Source organism: Triticum dicoccoides, chromosome 4A, assembly GCF_002162155.2.
Source record: "Triticum dicoccoides isolate Atlit2015 ecotype Zavitan chromosome 4A, WEW_v2.0, whole genome shotgun sequence".
In the NCBI taxonomy this organism is placed as follows: Eukaryota; Viridiplantae; Streptophyta; class Magnoliopsida; order Poales; family Poaceae; genus Triticum; species Triticum dicoccoides.
This window is the reverse complement of record NC_041386.1, coordinates 459177124-459204894: the sequence shown is the minus strand read 5'-3', so window position 1 is coordinate 459204894 and position 27771 is coordinate 459177124. Positions and strand designations below refer to the sequence as shown.

Sequence of the window (27771 nt, the reverse complement as noted above, 5' to 3'; positions counted from 1 at the left end):
TCTCTATGGCTTGCCGATCATCGGGAAAGTTAACCAAAGTCCATACTTTGTTCTCGTACATGTACCCCATCTCAGATTTCTTGGCCTCAAGCCATTTCACGGAATCTGGGCTCATCCTTGCTTCCTCATAGTTTGTAGGTTCGTCATGGTCTAGAAACATGACCTCCAGAATAGGATTACCGTACCACTCTGGTGCGGATCATACTCTGGTTGACCTACGAGGTTCGGTAGTAAATAGATCTGAAGTTTTATGATCATCATCATTAGCTTCCTCACTAATTGGTGTAGGAATCACTGGAACTGATTTCTGTGATGAACTACTTTCTAATTCAGGAGAAGGTACAATTACCTCATCAAGTTCTACTTTCCTCCCACTCACTTCTTTTGAGAGAATCTCCTTTTCTAGAACGGACTCATTCTTAGCAACGAATATCTTGCCTTCGGATCTGTGATAGAAGGTGTACCCAATAGTCTCCTTTGGGTATCCTATGAAGACATTTCTCCGATTTGGGTTCTAGCTTATCAGGTTGAAACTTTTTCACATAAGCACCGCAGCCTCAAACTTTAAGAAACGACAACTTAGGTTTCTTGCCAAACCACAGTTCATATGGTGTCGTCTCAACGGATTTAGATGGTGCCCTACTTAACGTGAATGCAGCCGTCTCTAAAGCATAACCCCAAACGATAGTGGTAAATCGGTAAGACACATCATAGATCGCACCATATCTAATAAAGTACGGTTACGACGTTCGGACACACCATTACACTGTGGTGTTCTAGGTGGCGCGAGTTGCGAAACTATTCCACATTGTTTCAAATGAAGACCAAACTCATAACTCAAATATTCACCTCCATGATTAGATCGTAGAAACTTTATTTTTCTTATTACGATGATTTTCCACTTCACTCTGAAATTCTTTGAACTTTTCAAATGTTTCAGACTTATGTTTCATTAAGTAGATATACACATATCTGCTCAAATCATCTGTGAAGGTTAGAAAATAATGATACCTGCCGCGAGCCTCAACACTCATCGGACCGCATACATTAGTATGTATTATTTCCAATAAGTCATTTGCTCGCTCCATTGTTCCGGAGAACGGAGTCTTAGTCATCTTGCCCATGAGGCATGGTTTGCAAGCATCAAGTGATTCCAAAAGCCCATCAACATTGAGTTTCTTCATGCGCTTTACACCAATATGACCTAAATGGTAGTGCTACAAATAAGTTGCACTATCATTATTAACTTTGCATATTTTGGCTTCAATATTATGAATATGTGTATCACTACAATCGAGATTCAACAAAAATAGACCACTCATTAAGGGTGCATGACAATAAAAGATATTACTCATATAAATAGAAAAACCATTATTCTCTAATTTAAATGAATAACCCTCTCGCATCAAACAAGATCCAGGTATAATGTTCATGCTCAACGTTGGCACCGAATAGCAATTATTTAGGTCTAAAACTAATCCGACGGTAGATGTAGAGGTAGCGTACCGACGGCGATCACATCGACTTTGGAACCATTTCCCACGCGCATCGTCACCTCGTACTTAGCCAATCTTCGTTTAATTCGTAGCCCTTGTTTCAAGTTGCAAGTATGAGAAACAGAACTAGTGTCAAATACCCAGGCGCTACTACGAGCATTAGTAAGGTACACATCAATAACATGTATATCAAATATACCTTTCACTTTGCCATCCTTCTTATCCGCCAAATACTTGGGGCAGTTCCACTTCCAGTGACCAGTCCCTTTGCAATAGAAGCACTCAGTTTCAGGCTTAGGTACAGACTTGGGCTTCTTCCCTTGAGCAGCAACTTGCTTGCTATTCTTCTTGAAGTTCCCCTTCTTCCCTTTGCCCTTTTTCTTGAAAGTAGTGGTCTTGTTAACCATCAACACATGATGCTCCTTCTTGATTTCTACCCCCGCAGCCTTTAGCATCGCGAAGAGCTCGGGAATTGTCTTTTCCATCCCCTGCATATTATAGTTCATCATGAAGCCTTTATAGCTTGGTGGCAGTGATTGAAGAACTCTGTCAATGACACTATCATCAAGAAGATTAACTCCCAGCTGAGTCAAGTGGTTACGGTACCCAGACATTCTGAGTATGTGTTCACTGACAAAACTATTATCCTCCATTTTGCAGATGTAGAACTTGTTGGAGACTTCATATCTCTCAACTCGGGCATTTGCTTGAAATATTAACTTCAACTCCTGGAACATCTCATATGCTCCATGACGTTCAAAATGTCTTTGAAGTCCCGATTCTAAGTCGTAAAGCATGGCACACTAAACTATCGAGTAGTCATCGGCTTTGCTCTGCTAGACGCTCATAGCGTCCGGAGTTGCTCCTGCAGCGGTCTTGCACCTAGCGGTGCTTCCAGGACATAATTCTTCTCTGCAGCAATGAGGATAATCCTCAAGTTATGGACCCAGTCCGTGTAGTTTCTACCATCATATTTCAACTTAGCTTTCTCTAGCAACACATTAAAATTCAAGGGAACGCTAGCACGGGCCATTGATCTACAACAACATAGACATGCAAAAACTATCAAGTACTAAGTTCATGATAAATTAAAGTTCAGTTAATCATATTAGTTAAGAACTCCGACTTAGATAGACATCCCTCTAGTCATCTAAATGATCACGTGATCCATATCACCTAAACCATGTCTGATCATCACGAGAGATGGGGTAGTTTTCAATGGTGAACATATCTACTATATGATTCACGTTTGACCTTTCGGTCTCAGTGTTCCGAGGCCATATCTGCATATGCTAGGCTCGTCAGGTTTAACCCGAGTATTCTGCACGTGAAAAACTGGCTTGCACCCATTGTATGTGAACATAGAGCTTATCACACCCGATCATGATGTGGTGTCTCGGCACGACGAACTGTAGCAACGGTGCATACTCAGGGAGAACACTTGTACCTTGAAATTTAGTGAGGGATCATCTTATAATGCTACCGCCGTACTACGAAAAATAAGATGCATAAAGGATAAACATCGCATGCAATCATAATATGTGACATGATATGGCCATCATCATCTTGTGCCTTTGATCTCCATCTCCAAAGCACTGTCATGATCTCCATCGTCACCGGCTTGACACCTTGATCTCCATCATAGCGTCGTTGTTGTCTCGCCAACTATTGCTTCTACGACTATCGGTAGCACTTAGTGATAAAGTAAAGCAATTACATGGTGATTGCATTTCATACAATAAAGCGACAACCATAAGGCTCCTACCAGTTGCCGATAACTTTTACAGAACATGATCATCTCATACAACAATTTATGCATCATCACGTCTTGACCATATCACATCACAACATGCCCTGCAAAAACAAGTTAGACATCCTCTACTTTGTTGTTGCAAGTTTTACGTGGCTGCTACGGACCTCTAGCAAGAACCGTTCTTACCTACGCATCAAAACCACAACGATTTTTTGTCAAGTGTGCCATTTTAACCTTCAACAAGGACCGGCCGTAGTCAAACTCGATTCAACTGAAATTGGAGAAATAGACACCCGCCAGCCACATGTGTGCAAAGCACGTCGGTAGAACCAGTCTCATGAACGTGGTCATGTAATGTCGGTCTAGGCCGCTTCATCCAACAATACCGTCAAATCAAAGTAAGACGTTGGTGGTAAGCAGTATGACTATTATCGCCCACAACTCTTTGTGTTCTACTCGTGCATATTATCTACGCATAGACCTAGCTCGGATGCCACTGTTGGGGAACGTAGCATGCAATTTCAAAAAAAATCCTACGATCATGCAAGATCTATCTAGGATATGCATAGCAACGAGAGGGGAGAGTGTGTCCACGTACCCTCGTAGACCGAAAGCGGAAGCATTATGTCAATGCGGTTGATGTATTCGAACGTCTTCACGATCCAACCGATCCAAGTACCGAACGTATGGCACCTCCGTGTTCAGCACACGTTCAACTCGATGACATCCCTCAAGCTCTTGATCCAGTAGAGGGTCGAGGGAGAGTTCCAATGGCACGATGGCGTGGTGACGGTGATGGTGATATGATTCGTGCAGGGCTTCGCCTAAGCACTACGATGCTATGATCGGAGGAGTAAACTGTGGAGGGGGCACCGCACATGGCTAAGAGAAATATTGGTGTGCCTTTGGGGTGCCCCCCCCGCCCCCGCCCCGTATATAAAGGACGGGGGAGGAGGTGGCCAGACAGGGGTGGCACGCCATGAGGGGGAGTCCTACTAGGACTCCGTTCCTAGTAGGATTCGGCCCCTCCTTTCCTTCCAACGGAGAGGGGAAAAGGGGAAAGGAGGGAGAGGGAGAAGGAAAGAGGGGGTCGTGCCCCCTCCCCTTGTCCAATTCAGATTGGGCAAAGGGGGGGCATGCGCCTCCTCGTGTGGCCTGCCTCCTCTCCTCCACTATGGCCCATTAGGCCCATTAACTTTCCCGGGGGGTTCCAATAGCCTCCCGGTACTCTGAAAAATCCCTGAACCTTATCGGAACCATTTCGGTGTCCGTATATAACCTTCCAATATATGAATATTTACCTCTCGGACATTCGAGACTCCTCGTCATGTTCGTGATCTCATCCAGGACTCCAAACAAACTTCGGTCACCAAAACACATAACTCATAATACAAATCGCCATCGAACATTAAGTGTGCGGATCCTACGGGTTCGAGAACTATGTAGACATGACTGAGACACATCTCCGGTCAATAACCAATAGCAGAACCTGGATGCTCATATTGGTTCCTACACATTCTACGAAGATCTTTATCGGTCAAACCGCATAACAACATACGTCATTCCCTTTGTCATCGGTATGTTACTTGCCCGAGATTAGATTGTCGGTATCCTCATACCTAGTTCAATCTCATTACCGACAAGTCTCTTTACTCGTTCTGTAATGCATCATCCCTCAACTAACTCATTAGTCACATTGCTTGCTAGGCTCTATAGTGAGGTGCATTACCGAGAGGGCCCAAAGATACCTCTGTGATACACGGAGTGACAAATCCTAATCTTGATCTATGCCAACTCAACAAACACCTTTGGAGACACCTGTAGAGCATCTTTATAATCACCCAGTTACATTGTGATGTTTGATAGAACACAAGGTGTTCCTCCGGTATTCGGGAGTTGCACAATCTCATAGTCAGAGGAATATGTATAAGTCATGAAGAAAGCAATAGCAATAAAACTAGACGATCATAATGCTAAGCTAACGGATGGGTCTTGTCCATCACATCATTCTCTAATGATGTGATCCTGTTCATCAAATGACAACACATGTCTATGGTCAGGAAACTTAACCATCTTTGATTAACGAGCTAGTCAAGTAGAGGCATACTAGGGACACACTGTTTTGTCTATGTATTCACACATGTACTAAGTTTCCAGTTAATACAATTCTAGCATGAATAATAAACATTTATCGTGATATAAGGAAATATAAATAACAACTTTATTATTGCCTCTAGGGCATATTTCCTTCAGAGAGTTCCGGTAACCCACCCCCTCCCGGTACTCTGATACGTACCCGATACATTCTGAAACACTTCTGGTGTCCGAATACTATCGTCCAATATGTTAATCTTTACCTCTCGACCATTTTGAGACTCCTCATCATGTCCGTGATTTCATCCGGGACTCCGAACAATCTTTGGTCACCAAAACAAATACCTCATGATACAAATCGTCATTAAACGTTAAGCGTGCGGACCGTACGGGTTCGAGAACTATGTAGACATGACCGAGACACCTCTCCGGTCAATAACCAATAGCGGAACCTGGATGCTCATATTAGTTCCCACATATTCTACAAAGATCTTTATCGGTCAAACCGTAATGACAACATATGTCATTCCCTTTGTCATCGGTATGTTACTTGCTCGAGATTCGATCGTCGGTATCTTCATACCTAGTTTAATCTCGTTACCGTAAGTCTCTTTACTCGTTCTGTAATGCATCATCCCATAACTAACTTATTAGTCACATTGCTTGCAAGGCTTATCATGATGTGCAATACCGAGATGGCCCAGAGATACCTCTCCGATACTCGGAGTGACAAATCCTAATCTCGATCTGTGCCAACCCAACAAACACCTTCAGAGATACCTATAGAGAATCTTTATAATCACCCAGTTACGTTGTGAAATTTGATAGCACACAAGGTATTCCTCCAGTATACGGGAGTTGCACAATCTCATAGTCAAAGGAGTATGTATAAGTCATGAAGAAAGCAACAGTAATAAAACTTAACAGTCATTATGCTAAGCTAACGGATGGGTCTTGTCCATCACATCATTCTCCTAATGATGTGATCATGTTCATCAAATTACAACACATGTCTATGGTTAGGAAACATAACCATCTTTGATTAACGAGCTAGTCTAGTAGAGGCATACTAGGGACACTATGTTTTGTCTATGTATTCACACATGTATCAAGTTTCCGGTTAATACAATTCTAGCATGAATAATAAACATTTATTATGATATAAGGAAATATAAATAACAACTTTATTATTGCCTCTAGGACATATTTCCTTCAATTTGGTCGTCGTTTGTCTTTGGTGGGTCTAATTGGATATGGTCTTCGCTCATCTACGATTCATGTGTCTACGGGTTGGATACTTCTGATATACGCTTCTCTTCATTGGAGATGGTTCTTATTCTAGTGCTACTAGTATGGGGTCTTAACACGACAATTTCCCGACTGTCTACTACAACAAGGTTTGCCAGCTCTGAAAGAGAGGGGATGACGACATGCTTTTGACTCACTCCGGTATCTAGTCATCTCTAGGTGGCATGCGGACCTACATATATATCTTTATTATTTTGGGCCTAGATATAAGTTTTGTTCCTTTTGATGTTTTTATGCGGTCGTGAATGTCATAAATAATGATGAATAGATCGTGTTTGCTATTACTCAGGCATCTGAAATTTTCTGTCACATCCGTTGATTCATTTTCTTTCTTGTGCGGGAACCAATCAGTTAATTATGTGTGTCCGGAATGCCGCAGCCTCAATCCACGATCATCTCCCATGTGAATTGTGTAGTGCGTTTGTGTTAAGTTGCTATTTTCGGTTCACTGTGTGTGATGTCAATCTGTGTGCGCATGCACTTTTCTTTGTGTGTGTTTGTCGTGCTCTGATACGCCCATTTTGCATCATGATTTCCTATTGTCATTTATAGTGTTTTCATTCCATATAACACTTTGTGGAGTAATTCTAATGCCTTTTCTCTCATAATATGCAAGGTTGACACAAAAAGGGAGATTACCGGCAGCTAGAATTCTAGACCTAGAAAAGCTATGTCAGAGATACCTATTCTGCACATCTCCAAATGAGCTGAAATTTTACGGAGTTGATGCTAGTCGGTTTATTTGGTAAAAGATTATATGTTTAAATCTATTATGCTATTTATTATCCCTCTTATCTTGAGCATGAATATAATTTGTGAGTAGTTGCTTTTGTTCTTGAGGACTTGGGAGGAGTCTTGTCATAAGTAATCATGTGAATTTGGTATTCGTTCAATATTTTGATGATGTGCATATTGTGATTCCCTTAGTGGTGTTATGTGAACGTCGATTACATGACACTTCATCATCTTTCGGCCTAAGGGAATGCGTTGTGGAGAAGTTATTAGATACAGAAACTTTAACCCTAGTTTATGCGTTGTTCGGCAATGGGCTGTTTTGGATCCATATGTTTAATGCTATGGTTAGATTTTATCTTCATTATTCTTTCGTAGTTGTGGATGCTTGCGAGAGGATTAATCATAAGTGAGAGGCTTGTTCAAGTAAGAACAACACCCAAGCACCGGTCCGCCCACATATCAAATTATCAAAGTAGCGAACGCGAATCAAATCAACATGATGAAAGTGACTAGATGAAATTTTCGTGTGTCCTCGAGAACGTTTTACTTATTATAAGAAACCGTTCTAGCCTATCCTTTGCTACAAAAAGGATTGGGCTATCTTGTTGCACCTACTGTTACTATTGTTATTTGTTACTTGTTACAAATTACATTGCTACCAAACTATCCATTGCCGTAATTTTAGTGCTTGCAGAAAATACCTTGCTGAAAACCGTTTGTCATTTCCTTCTGCTCCTCATTGGGTTTGACACTCTTACTTATCGAAAGGACTACGATTGATCCCTATACTTGTGGGTCATCATGCGCATGCATAAAGTGTTTTTTAGGAAATTTCAATGCCCCAAATTCATTCTATCTTAAAATATTTCCGTTTTGTTTCTGTTTTTATGTCACTGTTCATGGATGCTTAGTCAATTATTTAGTCGTAGGTTTTTCTCCTATATTTGTGCATGCGGCGATGCATTTGATGTTGCAACGTGACACTACTTAAGTTTTTGTTAGCAACTAAAATGAAATTCATTTTCATAATTGATCTACCTAAATTAATAAAAAATGTCTTTGTTCACCCATGTGTAGTCGACTTTTTTGGCCATTGGGGTTTTCCTCCATATATGCGCAAGTGATAACATACTAGTGGTTGGGGCCCGCCATTGCTGCTCGCTTGAGAGGAAGCTATGTGTGTGTTTCTCATGTGTAGTCGACTTTTTTGGCCGTTGGGGTTTTCCTCCATATATGCGCAAGTGATAACATATTAGTGGTTGGGGCCCACCATTACTAGTCGCTTGAGAGGAAGCTATGTGCGCGTTTCTCCGTCTTAAAGAAAAAGAAAGAAAAAACCTCACCTCGATCTCAAAAAATAATTTAATAAAAATTCTTGCATCATGTGGTCCCATCCATCTCAAAAAAAATTAAATTCATAGGAAAACTTTTATCAAAAAGAAAAGGGAAAAAATCCCAGTTCATCTTCCAAAATTAATCTCTAACAAAAATCAAAAACTTTCTCACGGCGGACAACCAGCATGCGCCACTTGACATAGCTGGTTGCCAAAAATTTCTCACCGCGGCCAACCAGCATGCGCCACTTGGCATAGCTAGTTGGCCGCTCTTCTCGTGCACCTTAATGGGTTTAATTGATATTGTAACTGTGTGACACCGTTTCTAAAAAAAATGTGTGATACTAATTGATTTTTTTGCTAGAAACCTAAAATGGTCGTTTTTCTTGTTTTGTTCTATTTTGAATCATCATCATCATCATTATTATTATTAAATTTGCACTAGTTTACCCTTGTTCTTGCATAATAATATTATAATTGTGAGTTTTGCTTATTTTTGTGCAAGTTTTTAATACATTTTGAATTCTCTTTATAAGAAAAAAGTTTGACAAGAACTCTTTGTGATTGTCCATGTTAGGCATATTTGCAGGCATTTCCTATTTAGCGCCACAGGCACCGGTTTTAGTTCTTTCCGCAAACCGGTGCCTGTAGCGGTGCTAGGTCGGCCGACCCATTTAGAATCCGATTCGCCCCGTCCCGTGGTCGTCTAGGTCTTTCTCCTGACCCCCTGTTTCTTCTTATTTCACGTGGACGCCCTCTGTTTCCTCTTTTGCTTCTCCCCCGACGACTTCTCTTCTTCCCCCACGACTGAGTTCGAATATCAGAAGAATCAGGCGCATCAACAAGAGAGCGCATCGACGAACCCTAATCCGACGTCTGCTGCATCGACTGCGTCTCCTGTGTTCTTCTTCCTCCGTCGCATGATGGATTCGTCTGGTTCGTTCTTCTTCTAACCCTAATTCCCCTCAGGTCTTCGATTATGGTTTATGTTTTTCGTGGTGCTCGTTCTTGTGTTGTTGTTGTTTAAGCATGGATCTAGCTGTGTGCAATGATGGATGGTGTCTCTGGTATCTAGGGATTGGGGTAGAAAATTTCGCCCCCTTTTTTAGATCTTCTGTTTGCATGTGTATAAATGTGTCATGTTGATGTGTGTGAATTCATCTCATGTGACGGATGGCATCTCCCATGTGTTGGTGCGTGTCCCTCTGCCATCTATGTAAATGAATCTGCCGTTTGATTTATTGTCTTGTTGCATCTGAAATTCATCAAATTTTTTTGCCCATTGGCATTCATAACATAGTTGAAATTTACTAGGGGTTTTGTGATACTTAGGAAGATGTTGGCTCTGAGTAGGAATCTTGTGTGATTGGAGAGTGATTCTACATGTATTGGAGTATAAATCAATAGTAGATTGTGGAGTGTAATGTAATAATTTTGAGGGTATAGTGCATTTGTTTTTAGTTAGTTAACTTCAACTTGAGACATTTAGTTTGTAATGGTTTTTTGACAAATTCTCCTTAGCACATTACTATTTGTTAGTTCACGTTTATGTCTGGTTCTAATCCTAGTTATTGCACATCTGTATGCAATAGTCACTTATGTTTTCATTCGTTCTTTTTGCTTGACACTTGTCCAGTAATATTTCATATGTTCCCCATTCTGTCATAAGTTAGTTTATTCACATAGTCCATACCATGAGGTATTTGGTAATGCCGATGGCTATGCCTTCATCTAACCGCTAATAAGCTATGCGTAATTTAACTAGACATATGTCCCATTCTGATGCCTAGGTGCTGTCCTTGGTGTGATTTTTTTTAGTCAAGTTATGATGTTTGATTGTTCCAAAAAAGGTTCTTGTATAATAATATAATGTTTTTATAGTACTATATATACCAATTTTGTAGTTAGTCCATGGTGCATGTAAAGTTGTCAAGTTCCAACTTGTTATGTTAGGAGAGAATGATCAGCTAATTTCTAGAAGAAGCAATTGTCAAATTCAATTTTTGTAGTGGTACTATAGTAGCTTATATAGCAAAAAGAACATAGAAAAAGATAACAGAAAATGGCCGCTCAAATCTTCACATAAAATCAGTGGCCTAGAAATTAGAATGTGTTATACTTACGGCACATGTAGATGAGCTTTAGCACAAATGTTTTTGTTTTTCAACTAGGTTATTGAATTTGCAGAAAATTTCCTCTTAGTATTTCTATGTTTTCTTGTCCAATCCCTTTAGTATGTTATGGTTTTCTATATTATCTGCAATGTCATGCATTCATAAGTAGTGCTCATTTGTTAATAGTTGTTGTTAAATCTGTATTTGCAGCACACGAAGGAGGTGGGGTTGGCCAAGTTCAAGAACCAGAAGGGGACGAACCAATTGAATACCCTCCACGAGGCCGACTTAGGTGGTATGTTAGTTTTTCTCTTTTCAGTTTGTAGCTTTCAAATTTGCTATAGTACAAAAGTAGATCAAATTGCTGGAAAATTTATTTTTATGTCAGCTTTTTGGTCTTACCAGATGTTTTGTCTATTCACTTGTAAGTCGTGCTGTTTGAATGTTTAGTCTGTGCCTTTTCTTAATTTTTGTGTAGATCACATATTTTCCTTTGTAGTAACATGTTTTCTTTTCATATTCTTCTTGAAGTACATGCTCAACTAATCATTTTTATCTAAATGCTTGTTTTCATGTGTGTACTCATATAGTTCAATATGGCTACTTTGTTTTGCTGGTCCTCTCTCCTTTCGTGTGATAGTCTATTGGGCTATGCTTTTTTCATATTCCATCTTTATTGGTTAATTCTCTAGTTTTTGCACCGTCTTATCAGCTGTTATATTTTTTCGTAGCCCGAGTGTTCCCTAGGAAATTATGCAAGCCAACATACATTACCAGACTATCTTTCAAGCGTTGGAACAAAACTGTAAAGCAGTTTAGTGATATTCAGTTAGGCCATGTGAGAAAGTACAAATTGGAACCTCTGCTTCATATGCCAAAGAAACTTAAAATCCCAATGAATCTGCTTGAATGGATAGATCAGCATATGTTTGGAAGTAAAGAGGCCTGTTTCAAACACAAGAATAAAATTATCAAGATTACTAAAGATATGGTCAACAAAATCTTTGATTTTCCTGGTGGCACCGAGCCTTTTGTATTTAGTAGCAATGATCCCCAAGTGAAGGCAGAGGTTACAGAGTTAAGGAACAAGTATGTAGATCATCGGAACAAAATGCCGATCAACAAAATAGAGGAGGTGAAGCTTAGCGATGAGACAGAAGATGGATTTATTAGGAGCTTTGCATTTTATTTCCTATCATCTATTTTGTGCCCTGCATCATACTGCTTTGGTAACATGAAGTTCTTATACTCTCTAAGAGATGTTTCTGCTATCCCTTCACTTGACTTTGGGAAATTGGCACTGGATTTCATGCGTGAGGAGTCAGAGCGTCATTTTGAAATGATCATGAATAGACCAAGTGTTGAGGAAATGAACAAGGCTTCATATATTGGGGGATGTCTTCCTATTTGGGGAGTAAGTTCAATCTTCAATTCCACTATTTTTTATCTCTCCACTTTTTTATTTTACTGACCTGAGTATTTTTTAAATGGCAGATCATTTATCTGGATTTTGTTGATTTTGATGTTATTGAGAATCATCAGTAAACTGTGGATTATTCTCTTCCTTGGATAACTCATGTCAAGACTGAAGATTTCAAGTATCTCGCATTGGCTGATAGGAATTATGAGTCTAGGAAAAATTATGGGGTTTTACCAGTAAGCATCATATACTGTATATCGTTTCTTGAGTTATCGTTTTAGTTCCAGTATTTGTTTTCATCATTTGTACAACTGTAATTTGTAGCCGCGAGACATATCACGCACGCCATATGCCAATGTGGTGCCTGTTAACAATGCTCCTAATGTTGCTGGTGTGTCTAATTCAATTCCTTCTGTGGAGGTATTAATTATGAGTAGAATCATTCATTTCTATTTGTTTTATTCTTTGTTGTCTTTTTTATCTTATATAGCTAAACATTTATTTGTATTGTCAATTGTAGGACAACAATGCCAATAGTGTTCCTGCAGCTCTCAATGAGAACACGTCAAGTGATTCAAAAAGTCCTCTTATCATTTCGGAAGTTCCTAGTTGCACTGCAAAAGTTGAACCAGATATAAAATTTAAACTAGAGCCACATTTGAAATCGGAGGTAATCTTTTGTGTTGTGCCTTTTGTAGTTCCTATCTAAGTGTTTTCTTGAAAGGAGTGTCCTGTTTACTAAAAAAATTTATAATCCAGGTTCCCTCCAATGATGTAGTTAAGAACGAGCCAATCAGACCGAAATTTGAGGTATTTGTTTTGTATTGCTCATTATGGTCCGTGATATTTTTGTTTTTCTCATGCTTTTCATTTTTTTGGAAAACATGTATGTCCTGAATTCGGTGTACCAAACACCAATTTTTCTGCAATACCATAACTTTAAGGTTTTTTCTCAGAGCTTAAGATTAACACTGGTGCGTAGCATATTGTGTGCTATGGATATTTGGTCAAGTAGCTATGGTTCTAAGCATATCGTCTTCACTCATCATCCCCAGTTGGTTTTGTAAATGGCCATTTTTAATGCAGCGGGAGTATATATTATAGATTAAGTGGATAAATAGTGTAGTATTGATTGCAGCTGAATTTACTATATTTTTGGTAATTTGATAATACCATTCACTTTTTTGTTATGACTTATCATGAGCAGCAGTTATAATACTAGATTTGCAAGTAAACTTATGTGGAACATTTCTATTTTGAAACAAATGTTGCATGTAGCTTACAGTCGTTTGGTTAGTTAACTGGTTGCCTAAATTCTGTGTGTTTCCTTTTGTCCAGAACATTTCTGTCCTGAATTCGGAGTACCAAACACCAATTTTCCCTGTCAATGCTACACCTCTGAATACCAACCCTGTTGAGCATCCTACTACTTCACAACCTAAGGTCTACTTGAAGTTTTTCAATTTTTTTCTGAATCCTAATTTCGATTGAACTTACAACAACATTTCAATTTCCTTTCTCAACAGGAAGATATTTTTCTATCGACTGAAGCACTTGATATCAAATTTTCTAGTGGAGTTAATGCAAAAATAAGTTTTATATTGATTAGTTCTGGTTCTCCAAATGAAAGAGTGAAACGCTTACAAGGTACTCCAATAATTATTCAGGTTGATTCTCCTGTCACTCCTGCTGTTGCGACTAATGAAGACATACCAGTCTCTCACTGTGATGCAAGTGTAGGAATCCCAATGAACATGGACTTTGATGTCCAACAAGGTTATAATTCTTGCCTATTATGTTCTTTTCCCTTTTTGTGTTCTCCATTTCTTGTATTATGAGTCTAGGCGCATTGCATCATTTAATGTTAAAACTTTTTACATATGTGATATGCAGACTATTCTACAATGAACAATGCAGAAGCTGGAACGAGTACATGAACTAATACAATTGAAAAGAATAACAGAAAGAAAAGAGCAGCTAAACTTCAATCCCCCGATCCACCCAAGAAACTCAAAATCTCTCGTGAAGTGGATATCTTCTTTTCCAAATATCTGAGGAAGCCTATCTTCCAAGAATATTTAATTCTCTTATTCCTTTAGTTATTTTATCGTTCCTTATTCATTAATTTATGAGAACTTTTTTAGTCTAGACATCTACCTAGAAAAATAATTGTAGGCATTTTCTAATCTGCAAGCAATTTTATGGCCTAAATTGGTAGTAGACATTTTTCCTCATATTTGTATTATGTAATCCGAACAAATTTATGGATCACCCAACGGTAGTTGAGATGAAAAACTTTGTAGTTCATAGAATTTTAGACTAAAAAGAAATCATATGGATACCAAACTAATTTAGTTTACAGCTCAATGTTCATACCCCTATAAAAGGATGTTTAACTTTTTCTTTTGACCGCCGTAGTTTTGCACATGTATTTTATTAATTGTTAAACTATATTTTTAAGATCCTTTTTCTCAATTTAACATTAGTTATGCTTGTTTATTCTGTCTAGCACTCTTTTTGTTGACATAGAGGGTTTTCCTGTAAGCTATGAGAATTACTTAAATTCATTTAAAGCGAGGGGTGAGATTGGAGATGAAGTGATGAACTCATTTATTCGAGTTCTCAACTATGAATCAAAGATGTCATCTGAAGTAAAGCCTTATGTCAAGAAGTACTGTTTCACTTCGTACTTCACTGTGAGTTTTCCTTCTAAACTGACTATTTGGTTCTCTTTTGACAAAATTTTCTTTTTACTTACACTCAATTTGAGATATTTATTAATTTGCATTTTGTTGTTCACAGAATAAATTGTTGGTTCCCCCTGAGTAATTTGATCCAGTTCCGTGCATACAAGAATTTGACAGGATTAATTCAGAAGAAAGCCTTTGGAAGCAGGACTTGGTAAATCTTTTTCAACTTATTCAATGTTAAGCAAGATCTATTCTATTTGTTTTTATACTCATTCTGCTTTTTTCTTGTTGAACAGTTATACTTCCCTATTATAAAATCAAACCACTGGGTTATACTTTCCATCAACTCTCTCTTTGAGAGATCTCACTTTTTCGATCCATGTGGCACCATTCTGGGAACTACCCAACAAGAACTTGTCTACAACTTGGTAAGTTATTATTGAGACATAATATCCTTTGTTTTCAATGCAAACAAAATTCTTTTTCTGGTCTACCACTTGTGAATCTCTTTAACTGTGTTTATATTTATACTAAACAGCTTTCCAACTACAACATGCTTTGCAAGCTGAGTAAAAAGCCATTCAAGAATGTTTTCTCTTTCAAACTTGAACCTGTGGGACCTTACCCAACAAACTGTCTAATGTAAGTCCTTTTCTTCTTCTTTGTGTCTCTATATTTATTCATTTTTTTCAATTTCAACTTTATTCAACATACTTTTCTATAGTTATTACCTTTTTCCATCCTACTTGCTGTTTATCACACTTGATACTCACTCTCATTTTTTTTATTTGCTATTCTTTATGCAGGCATGACTCAGGCCACTATCTGCCTTTGTACATTGAAAACTTCGAAGGCAAATCTATGAAGACTTTCAGTGCGGTATATCTTGAAAACTCTTTGCCTTATTTTTTTTTGTTTATGCAAAATTGAATCCAAAACAAACTAGTGACGTAGGCCATTTGATTTGTTCCAAGCTGGAGACAGATGCTGGCCCTATTTTTCTGCCAAATGAACACCATGAAGTCCGTTAAATTTCATGTGCTTTCTCTTTTAGCTTACTAGGGAATGACATGACTTGATTTTGTTCGATTGTGGCACAGTTCCTAGGTACTTTTTCATGTGGCTAAGACTAAATGCTAGTCCCAGTCATATGCCCATTTTGTTTAAAAGCTAGGACTTGTCTATGTACATTGCATGCATGGTTGGAATTGATATTTATTCATTTTTTTAAGTGTGAGTTCGTTTACTATGGATCCTTCTTTTACCGATAATATCTTAGGTCTTGTTATGTGTTGTCACATGTCCTCCCAGCAGTAATTTTTTCACCATGCTCATTCGATTTAGTCAAGCTTTTTTCAGTGTGTACTATCTCTGCAGCTTCCTGTAATAAGTCAGTGATCTAGTTCTGTAGTACTTTTTCTAGTACTTTAAAAAGTTTTCTCAAGTTTTGTTCTTCTATCTCTCACAATTTGTCTATATTATCTTTATACCCAGGCCAACATTCCGAAGTACAGAATGATATCTGCGTTCAATTTATTCAAAAGCACTTTGAACAAGCTGAAGGAAGAAGATCTACCAATAGCAAATTGACTTTTCCGCAAGATGCATCTGCAAACATTTTGAATGTGTAATTGATCGGGAGAAAAGCATGCATTTTCATGTCTGCAACAGTTTCATATGTAATCATATGGTAGTAGATAGTACTACTTGTTTAAACATATGTCACCCGCGAGCAACTGCTATACTCTTGGATGTCTACTTTTTCTTCATGGACTATATAGTATCTATGTTGCAATTACTAGACGTACTAAGCATATCTTTTTTTGCTAAAAGTGCAACTATATTTTCTTCATGACCTACAGTATCTATGTTGCAATCTCTGTGTATACTAAGCGCATCTCTATTTTGCTAAAAGTGGGACTATATTTCCTGTATTTCTTTTAATTTTTTTCTCCCTTCCATGTGTTTTAAAGTATTTTTCATCTCAAATATAAAAAGATGTCAATGTTGATTTAAGCCGGTTTTAGCTTTCTCATGTTTCACAGTTATTCCTTTTATCTATTGAGTTAATTATCGACACAACTGATTTAGAATATGCATGTCGTTGTCAATAGCATGTTAGTGATGGTCATGCTTGGGCTTGGCAATACTTCTACACATGGCTTCATGCATGTGTTGAAAATGTGAATGTACAATTTCTTTGGTTGCAACTTGTCAATTTTTTTGGTTTTGTTGAAAATTTGGTTCGTGCTTTCTTCATCTATAATTGTAAAAATGTTGGGAAAGGACGACAGCTTTTGTTGAAAAGTAGTACGGTGTTCATGGAAAACAAAACTAATTCACTTGAATTCAATACTAGTTCACCAACATTGAAACTTTAGTTTGCCAAATCCAAATTCAGTTCATTAGTATTCAAAAATAATTTAGATAAATTATTTCACATTATTAATAATTTACTCCACGAAAGCAAATTAGTTCCAAACTAGTTCAAGAATAATTCAAATTTTATCTCACAAAAATTAATCTTCCATACCACCAAATTTCAAAACTACTTCAATTTTTTTATAAATTTTAGTAATTCCATTTTGAATTCAAAACAAAATTATTTTTCAATTGATTTTGGACCTACTTCGCCAACATTCACAATTTAGTGTACAAATTTCAAACTCACTTCACCAAATTTGTATTAAAAAGTACTTCACGACATTTTCAATTGTTAGTTGACAACTATTAAAATGTACTTCATGGAAAACCAAACTAGTTCTCTTGAATTCGAACTAGTTCGCCAACATTCAATTTTTTCAAGTAAATTCATATTCAATTCATCAATTTTAAATTTTAGTTTAACAAATTCAAATTCATTACATGAAGTTTCAAAATTACCTCACTTGGATTCAAATTTTAGTTCACACAAATATAATTCAGTTCACAAAATTTGTAGTCAAAACAAGTTCATTCGTTTCCGATTTTAGTTCAATTTATTTTAAATCCAAGCTATAGTTCATGGAAAATAAAATTAGTTCAATCGAATTCAAAAATAGTTCATCAACAGTAAAATTATAATGAACCAAAATCCATATTCAGTTCTCCAACATTCAAAGTCTAGTTCACTAAGTTCAGATTCGGTTCATTAAATCACAATTTTAGTTCATTACATCCATATTCAGTTCACTTCAATACTCATCATTTTCAAAGTTTAGTTCATTGAATTCAAATTCATTTCATCATTTATTAAACTTAGTTCACTGGGATTCAAATTTTATTTCACACAAATCTAATTCAGTTCATGAATTTTGTATTGAAAAGTAGTTCAATTGTTTTCGATTTTAGTAAATTTTTTTAATTCCAAACTATAGCTCATGGAAAATAAAAATTAGTGCAATCGAATTCAAAAATAGTTCATCAACAGTCAAATTTTAATGAACCAAAATCCATATTTAGTTATCCAACATTCAAAATTTAGTTCACCAAGTTCAAATTCGGTTCATCAAATCACAATTTTAGTTCATTAAATTCATATTTAGTTCACTTCAATGGTCATCATTTTCAATGTTTAGTTCACTGAATTCAAATTCATTTCATCAATTATTAAAATTGGTTCACCTGGATTCAAATTTTAGTTCACGCAAATATAATTCCGTTCACCAAAATTGTATTGAAATATAGTTCAATTGTTTTCGATTTTTGTTCAGTGTTTCTTAAATGCAAATTATAGTTCATGGAAAAAAATTAGTTCAATCAAATTCAAAAATAGTTCATCAACAGTCAAATTATAATGAACCAAAATCCATGTTCAGTTCTCCAACATTCAAAGTCTAGTTCACCAAGTTCAAATTCGGTTCATCAAATCACAATTTTAGTTCACTAAATTCATATTCAGTTCACTTGAATATTTATCGTAATTTCAAAGTTTAGTTCACTGAATTCTAATTTATTTCATTAAAATTAGTTCACCTGGATTCAAATTTTAATTCACGCAAATCTAATTCAATTCATGAATTTAGTTCAATCTTTTAAAATCCAGATTATATGTCATGGAAAATATGTTCAATCAATTCAAAAATAGTTCATTAACAGTCAAATTATAATGAACCAAAATCCATGTTCAGTTCTCCAACATTCAAAGTCTAGTTCACCAAGTTCAAATTTGGTTCATCAAATCACAATTTTAGTTCACTAAATTCATATCCAATTCACTTGAATACTAGTCATAATTTCAAAGATTAGTTCACTAAATTCAAATTCATTTCATCAAAATTAGTTCACCTAGATTCAAATTTTTAGTTCACGCAAATCTAATTCAGTTCATGAATTTTGTATTGAAAACTAGTTCAGTTGTTTTTGATTTTAGTTCTTTTTTTAAATCCAAATTATAATGAACCAAATTCCATATTCAGTATTCCAACATTCAAAGTCTAGCTCACCAAGTTCAAATTCGGTTCATCAAATCACAATTTTAGTTCACTAAATTCATATTCAGTTCACTTGAATACTCATCATAATCTCAAAGTTTAATTCACTGAATTCTAATTTATTTCATTAAAATTAGTTCACCTGGATTCAAATTTTTAGTTCACACAAATCTAATTTAGTTCATGAATTTAGTTCAATTTTTTAAAATCCAAATTATAGTTCATGGAAAATAAAATTAGTTCAATCTAATTCAAAAATAGTTCATCTACAGTCAAATTATAATGAACCAAAATCCATATTCAGTTCTCCAACATTCAAAGTCAAGTTCACCAGGTTCAAATTTGGTTCATCAAATCACAATTTAGTTCACTAAATTCATATTAAGTTCACGTGAATACTCGTCATAATTTCAAAGTTTAGTTCACTGAATTCAAATTCATTTCATCAAACTTAGTTCACCTGGATTCAAATTTTTACTTCTCGCAAATCTAATTCAGTTCATCAATTTTATATTGAAAACTAGTTTAGTTGTTTTCGATTTTAGTTCAATTTTTTAAAAATCCAAATTGTAATGAACCAAAATCCATATTCAGTTCTCCAACATTCAATGTCTACTTCACCAAGTTCAAATTTGATTAATCAAATCACAATTTTAGTTCACTAGATTCATATTAAGTTCACTTGAATACTCATCATAATTTAGAAGTTTAGTTCACTGAATTCAAATTCAGTTCATCGAGTTTTAAAATTAGTTCATCTGGACACAAATTTTAGTTCACACAAATCTAATTCTATTCATCAATTTTGTATTGAAAACTAGTGCAGTTGTTTGCCATTTTTGTTTAATATTTTTTTAAATCCAAACTATAGTCCATGGAAAATAAAATTAGTTTAGTCAAATTCAAAAATAGTTCCTCAATAGTCAAATTATAGTGAACCAAAATCCATATTCATATTCAATTCACGCAAATCTAATTCAGTTCATGAATTTAGTTCAATTTTTGAAAATCCAAATTATAATTCATGGAAAATAAAATCAGTTCAACCGAATTCAAAAATAATTCACCAACAGTCAAATTATAATGAACCAAAATCCATATTCAGTTCTCCAACATTCAAAGTCTAGTTCACCAAGTTCAAATTTGGTTCATCAAATCACAATTTTAGTTCACTAAATTCATATTCAGTTCACCTGAATACTCGTCATAATTTCAAAGTTTTGTTCACTGAATTCAAATTCATTTCATCAAAATTAGTACACCTGGATTCAAATTTTTACTTCACGCATATCTAATTCAGTTCATCAATTTTATATTGAAAACTAGTTCAGTTGTTTTCGATTTTAGTTCAATTTTTTTAAATCGAAATTATAATGAACCAAAATCCATATTCCGTTCTCCAACATTCAAAGTCTAGATCGCCAAGTTCAATTTGGATTCATCAAATCATAATTTTAGTTCACTAGATTCATATTCAGTTCACTTGAATGCTCATCATAATTTCGAAATTTAGTTCACTAAATTCAAATTCAGTTCATTGAATTTTAAAATTAGTTCATCTGGACACAAATTTTAGTTCACGCAAATCTAATTCTATTCATCAATTTTGTATTGAAAACTTGTTCAGTTGTTTGCCATTTTTGTTCAATATTTTTTAAAATCCAAACTATAGTCCATGGAAAATAAAATTAGTTCACTCGAATTCAAAAATAGTTCCTTAACAATCAAATTATAGTGAACCAAAATCCATATGCATATTCAGTTCACGCAAATCTAATTCAGTTCATGAATTTTGTTCAATTTTTAAAAATCCAAATTATAGTTCATGGAAAAAATTAGTTCAATCGAATTCAAAAATAGTTCATCAACAGTCAAATTATAATGAACCAAAATCCATGTTCAGTTCTCCAACATTTAAAGTCTAGTTCACCAAGTTCAAATTTGGTTCATCAAATCACAATTTTAGTTCACTAAATTTATATTCAGTTCACTTGAATACTAATCATAATTTCAAAGATTAGTTCACTGAATTCAAATTCATTTCATCAAAATTAGTTCACCTGGATTCAAATTTTTAGTTCACGCAAATCTCATTCAGTTCATGAATTTTGTATTAAAAACTAGTTTGTTGTTTTCGATTTTAGTTAAAAAATTTTAAATCCAAATTATTGTTCATGGAAAAAAATTAGTTCAAACGAATTCAAAAATATTTCATCAATAGTAAAATTATAATGAACCAAAATCCATATTAAGTTCTCCAACATTCAAAGTCTAGTTCACCAAGTTCAAATTCGGTTCATCAAATCACAATTTTGGTTCACTAGATTCATATTCAGTTCAGTTCATCAAATTTGTGTTGAAAACTAGTTCAATTGTTTCCAATTTTAGTTCATTTTTTTAAAATCCAAATTGTACTTCATGGAAAATCAAATTATAGTTCACTCAAATTCAATATTAGTTCAACAACATTCAAATTATACTGAACCAAAATTCATATTCAGTTCTCCAACATTCGAAGTCTAGTTTTGAATATTGGATACTGAATTAAATTCTTATTCAGTTCACTTCAATACTCATCATTTTCAAATTTTAGTTCACTAAATTCAAATTTGGTTCATCAAATTTTAAAAATAGTTCACCTGCATTCAAATTTTAGTTCACGCAAATCAAATTATGTTCATCAAATTCATTTTTGAAAACTAGTTCAATTGCTACCAATGTTAGCTCATTTTTTTAAAATCCAAAATGTAGTTCATGGAAAATCAAATTATAGTGAACCAAATTTAAATTCAGTTCATAAATATTTTTAGTTCAGTTTGATACAAATAAGTTCACTACTTTGTTTATTCGTTGATGTAATTTCATGTTTTAGTTCACAAGTTTTAAAATAAATGAACAAATCATCAAATTTAGTTGATGTTATTAGTTCACTACTTTGTTTTGAATATTGGATATTGAACTAAATTCAATTCTAAAATATGGTTCATGACAAAACAAATTAATTCACCTATATTAAACTCATCAAATTTTAGTCCACAAAAATATAAATTCAACTCATCGAATTTATTTTTTAATTCACTAAATCATCAAATTTTGAATTTTACGTAATTTGCATTCAAAATTTAGTTCATAAAATTAGTTCTATTGAATTAAAAACTAGTTCACCAACATTCAATTTTTAGATCATCAAAATTTGAAATCAGTTCATTAAATTTCAAAATTAGTTCGCTTGGATTAAAAAAATTGTTCACACAAAACAAATCCAATTCATCAAATTTGTAACCAAAAGTAGTACAATTGTTTCAAGTTTTCAAAAGTAGTTCAGTTGTTTCTAATTTTAGTTCACAATAATCAAATTCAATTCATGGAACACCAAATTATTTCACTACACTTCAAAATGTTTTTTCATCACCATTCAAAATTGATGAAATGAATTTGTATCCTATAATTCAGTTATCCAATATTCAAAATGTATTCAAAACACAATTTGTACACCCACATAAGCATAATTAAAGTTTTTATTTGTATTATAAACCAAAGTAATTCTACTTTATAATGTTAAAAATTTATTTAACTAAAATACAAATTTGAAAACTACTTCACTGAAACTAAATTTTTTTATTACTTGAACCCAAACTCAAGTTAACTATACTGGATTAAACTTCAAAAAATATACAAATTCATTTTGTTTGAACACAAACTTGTCTTTTTACTACCCTTTTTGCACTTCTTCATGTCTCACTATTTTTCTCAATTTTTTTCCTAAAAAACAAAATTCAAGCCAAAATGTATATTCATGTCTAAATTGAAGTGCATCATCTTGAGTATGAAATGAAAAAATAATATCTCATACATCACAAATGCATCGACTAAAAAATATTTTTTTTGTAAACACAAATAGTGAGGCATTTACTATTCCTCACACTAATATTTTTCAATAAGCAATAAGGACACCATTTCCAATTACAGCAACAAATAATGTTTTGTTGTATATTTCCCTTAAAAAAGTAATACAACAATCTATGCTACAGCCTAGATAAATAGCCACTATTTTTACATCCAGCATACCAACTCCAACCTGAAGTGTTTCAACAATTACTTTTCTTAACTGTTTTTATGCACTAGTACTCACACCTTCATATTGATTTTTTTCTCTTTCGTGCAGCACACTTTTGAGCTTCAATTTCTGAATGAGGCTTCATTCTATTCCCTTTCTTGACAGACTTGTTCTTTTTAACAGCAGGATCTTTCAGGCCCTTGTCACTATTTCCGTTCCTTTCATTCTCATCTACTTCTTGGTTCCCTTCTGTTTCTTCTCTCCCAGCAAGATACTTGTTATGCACAGTCTTCACTGCATCTAATAATTCTTGACAATACCCATAATCATGACTAATGTCTGAACAGACCTCACGAATAGTATTCATAACAATTGCATACCGCATGGCATTGTGTGACTGGTCTTGGCTTTGTGCACCAAGAACATTAAATTTGTGTTTCCTTAGCTCACACTCTCTGAATTCTCTTGTCCATCTTGCCACTATATACTTTTATGGTATCTTGAGGTAATCAAACTGAGTAAACAGTCTCAGAATGTGGCAGCATAAAATTCCATCCCTGTCAAACTTTCCACATTCACAGTCAAATTGCTCAGCAGCTCGATCTACATGCACAGTGAATATCTCCCAATCAAATTCTGGGTTCTCATACTCAAAGTTTCTTTAAAGTTCATATTTTTTTATCTTTCTCAATCTCTCTCACTCCAAAAGCGGTGGCATTCATCATCTCTGTCAGGAACTTGCTGTATATGGCTCTAGTATATATCTTAGCTGCGTGCCGTTCAAACCGCTGATATCCCCACATAACAGGAACTTTCTCATTAGACAAGAACCTATCTTTGTTTTCTATATGTATCACATTCTCATGGAACAATTCATATTGACGGATAAATGTTTCAATTGTGTCTTTCCTCAAAACATAATCCTTAAAGTTAGAGTTGAAACTCTCACTTTTGCTTGTTGATCTAGTGAAAGGATGGAACACTCGTTGGAAGTAAGCAGGAACATAGTACTCCCTATTCTCCCACATCCGCTTGATGTGAGCATGTTTCCCACAGTTGTGCTTCTCCAACATTTCATGCCATTTTGTTTCAAACTCCTCAACTGTCAATGACTGCATGATACGTTCATCCAGGTCCTTCTCCATCCCTTTCTTCAAATGAAAGTAAACTTTCAGATTCTCCATTGCTTTCCTCCAAACATGCCAAATACAAAATTTGTGCAATGCACCTGGGAACACCTTTGGAACTGCTACTTTCATAGCAGCATCTTGATCAGTGAGCACAACTCTTGGTTTCTTTCCACCCATCACTTCGACACATGTCTCAAATAGCCACTTGAAAGTATCTGCTTTCTCGTCCAGCAAAAGTGCCCAACCAAAGACAATTGTTCTTGAGTGGCCATTAACTCCTATTATAGGTGCAAAAGGCATGTTATATTTGTTGGTGATGAACGTTGTGTCAAACGAAATAATATCTCCATACAACAGGTAATCTAGCCTTGACCTTGAATCTGTCCAAAACAAACTAAGGATGGAATTGGAAGAATCTCTCTGTGCTTTGTATACAAAACCAGGCTTATCAACTTGCAACTTCTCGATATAATCCAAAGTGTGTTCTATGTCTGTGTTCCTTCTCTTCTCACGGTCATCTTGCTTCAAATTGTCAAGTTTCTTCACATCAAAAGTTATATTCCCAAATTTTCCACCACACAGCTTCCTAAATATGCTCATGATTTTCCTATATTTTATTCTGTGTTCCTGTAGCAGCCTAGACAATAATTTCTCAGCATCATTTATGCTTCTATGACTAAGGAAGAACTGTGTTATAGATGGAGAAGAAACCAACTCATGGTTATGCTTCAAATCTTGGGATTGAATGTGCCATTTTCCATCTTCCAAGCTGACTGTAACATGCATTTGGCAGTTCGTTCTTTGAAGAACATTTATCCTCCTTTTTCTCGCCCCTGTATATGTCGACACGGTCTTCCTACTCTTGTTGCAAACAAAAGATATCTTTCTATTCTTGTGATTTCTTCCTTTCTTTATTCTGAATCCATTCGTCGGAGCATATACATTAACAACCTTTTAGCAGCATCTAGAGTACTGAACACCTTCCCAACTTGAGGTGCATTTGTCTTCTCTATTTCATCTAGCGTTGGAAACATATACTCTTCATATTTTGAAACACTATCATCATCATCTTCATCAGAATCCCCACTGCTACTACCAATATCTTGGGTTGTATATTCAACAACCTTCTCACAAGAAAGTGCATCCTACACATTTTTTTAAAAACAACATGAGCAATGAAAAACAGAAAGTTTGTAATTTCTTTGAATAACTTTCATGAAGTTACAATAGAAAACAAAAAATTACATAGTACAAACCTTATCAGAACCAAGCACCACGCGCATTGCATTTTCATTTTGAATAGAAGATATAATATCTCCTGCTAGTTCAGCATCTTGATTTCCACTTATGATTCTAGAAGAAGGACCTGAAGAAACTCCAACACATTTTTGTCGCTGTTCAAAATTTATCTACAATTTTTGGAGAAAAACATGCAATTAAACACCATGTATGTAAAAAGAATAGATTTTACAAACAGCCTATTTTAGTCTTCTTTGAAATACCTCTTCAATGTCTTGACCATTTGAAGCATCTTTATCTTATTCATTACCATCTCGCTTAGTCACATCTTCTACAACACATTGTGAAGTAATAACTTCTTGCGTAATTGATTCAAATTTGTCATGCGTGCTAAATTTTTCTTGACTTAACATCAATTCCTGACTACTTAGTATCCTGAAATATTCAAAAAAGTCTATATTAAAAAAATTATTTAACAATGACTTCTCCCTAAGGAGGAGCTTCACTAGAAAATTTGTTGTACACACCAACTTCACTTTTCTTACCTCTGTTTTCTTCCTCATTTCATGATACATTACATATTGGTCAAATTCAAGCATAACATCATCACCCTGCATCAAGGAGAACATATATATTATTAATAAACTTTTTTCACAACTGTGTATGAAAACAACCTGATTGGCTAATTTTAAATATCAGTGTAAAAAACATACAACATTTTTATCTCCCAAACTTTTATCAAATTGATCACTCATTCTTAGCATCTTTCATTTTTGTTTGCTCTTCGCTGGTTTCTTCTTACTTACTGCTCTACTTCTTCCACTTGAAGGCACCTAACACAAAAACAATATATTTTTTCAGCAAGCTGAGCGGATACCATATATTCGTTGTCTAGGGCAACCCCCAATTGAATTTAAAACAACAAAGACTTGTTCTTATCAAAATGAAGATCATCAGTGTTAAACATATTCAGTGCACAACGTTTTACACACAACTGATGCAAAGGAGATTTTATTTAACAATGAGATAGTTATCATGTTGTTTGAGAACTAGATTATTTTGGACATTGATACGTCTCCAACGTATCTATAATTTATGAAGTATTCACGCTATTATATTATCAATCTTGGATATTTTATATGCATTTATATGCTATTTTATATGATTTTTGGGAATAACCTATTAACCTAGAGCCCAGTGCCAGTTTATGTTTTTTCCTTGTTTTAGAGTACCGTGGAAAAGGAAAACCAAACGGAGCCCAATTGACCTGAAACTTGATGGAGCTTATTTTTGGACCAGAAGAAGGCCATGGAGTAAAAGAGTTGGGCCAAAAGAGTCCCGAGCTGCCCACGAGGGTGGAAGGCGCCCCCAAGAGCTCGCCCCCTACCTCGTGGACAGCCCGGAGACCCCCCCCTGACTTGTTCTCGACGCCAAAACCTCTTATATATACATAAACCTCCATAAATTAACCTAGATCGGAAGTTCTGCCGCCGCAAGCCTCTGTAGCCACGAGAAATCAATCTAGGCCCTCTCCGGCACCCTGCCGGAGGGGACCATCATTGTGACGCCCCCGATTTGACCGTACACTAATCATACACGCAAAGGTGTACGATCAAGATCAGGGACTCACGGGAAGATATCACAACACAACTCTACAAATAAAATAAGTCATACAAGCATCATAATACAAGCCAGGGGCCTCGAGGGCTCGAATACAAGTGCTCGATCATAGACGAGTCAGCGGAAGCAACAATATCTGAGTACAGACATAAGTTAAACAAGTTGCCATAAGATGGCTAGCACAAACTGGGATACAGATCGAAAGAGGCGCAGGCCTCCTGCCTGGGATCCTCCTAACTACTCTTGGTCGTCGTCAGCGGGCTGCACGTAGTAGTAGGCACCTCCAGTGTAGTAGTCGTCGTCGACGGTGGCGTCTGGCTCCAGGGCTCCAGCATCTGGTTGCGACAACCAGAAAGAAAGGAAAGGGGG

General features: G+C 35.5%; 1 protein-coding gene across 1 annotated transcript; it reads left to right on the top strand.

Annotated features, from left to right (window-relative positions):
- Positions 1–11054: 11054 nt before the first annotated feature.
- On the top strand, positions 11055–12484 carry LOC119288967. Its single transcript, XM_037568425.1, has 3 exons — positions 11055–11129; positions 11566–12248; positions 12329–12484. The coding sequence occupies exons 2-3, from the start codon at positions 11706–11708 to the stop codon at positions 12377–12379; spliced, it is 594 nt and encodes a 197-aa protein (XP_037424322.1). The 5' UTR covers positions 11055–11129; positions 11566–11705; the 3' UTR covers positions 12380–12484.
- Positions 12485–27771: the final 15287 nt, after the last annotated feature.

What these genes read in the sequence shown, in the direction of transcription:
- LOC119288967 (XM_037568425.1), top strand. Translation starts at nt 11,706, where the DNA reads ATGCCAAAGAAACTTAAAATCCCAATGAATCTGCTTGAATGGATAGAT. An exon ending in GATGTCTTCCTATTTGGGGA is followed by an intron (nt 12,249 to 12,328) that starts GTAAGTTCAATC and finishes TTTAAATGGCAG; the next exon opens with ATCATTTATCTGGATTTTGT.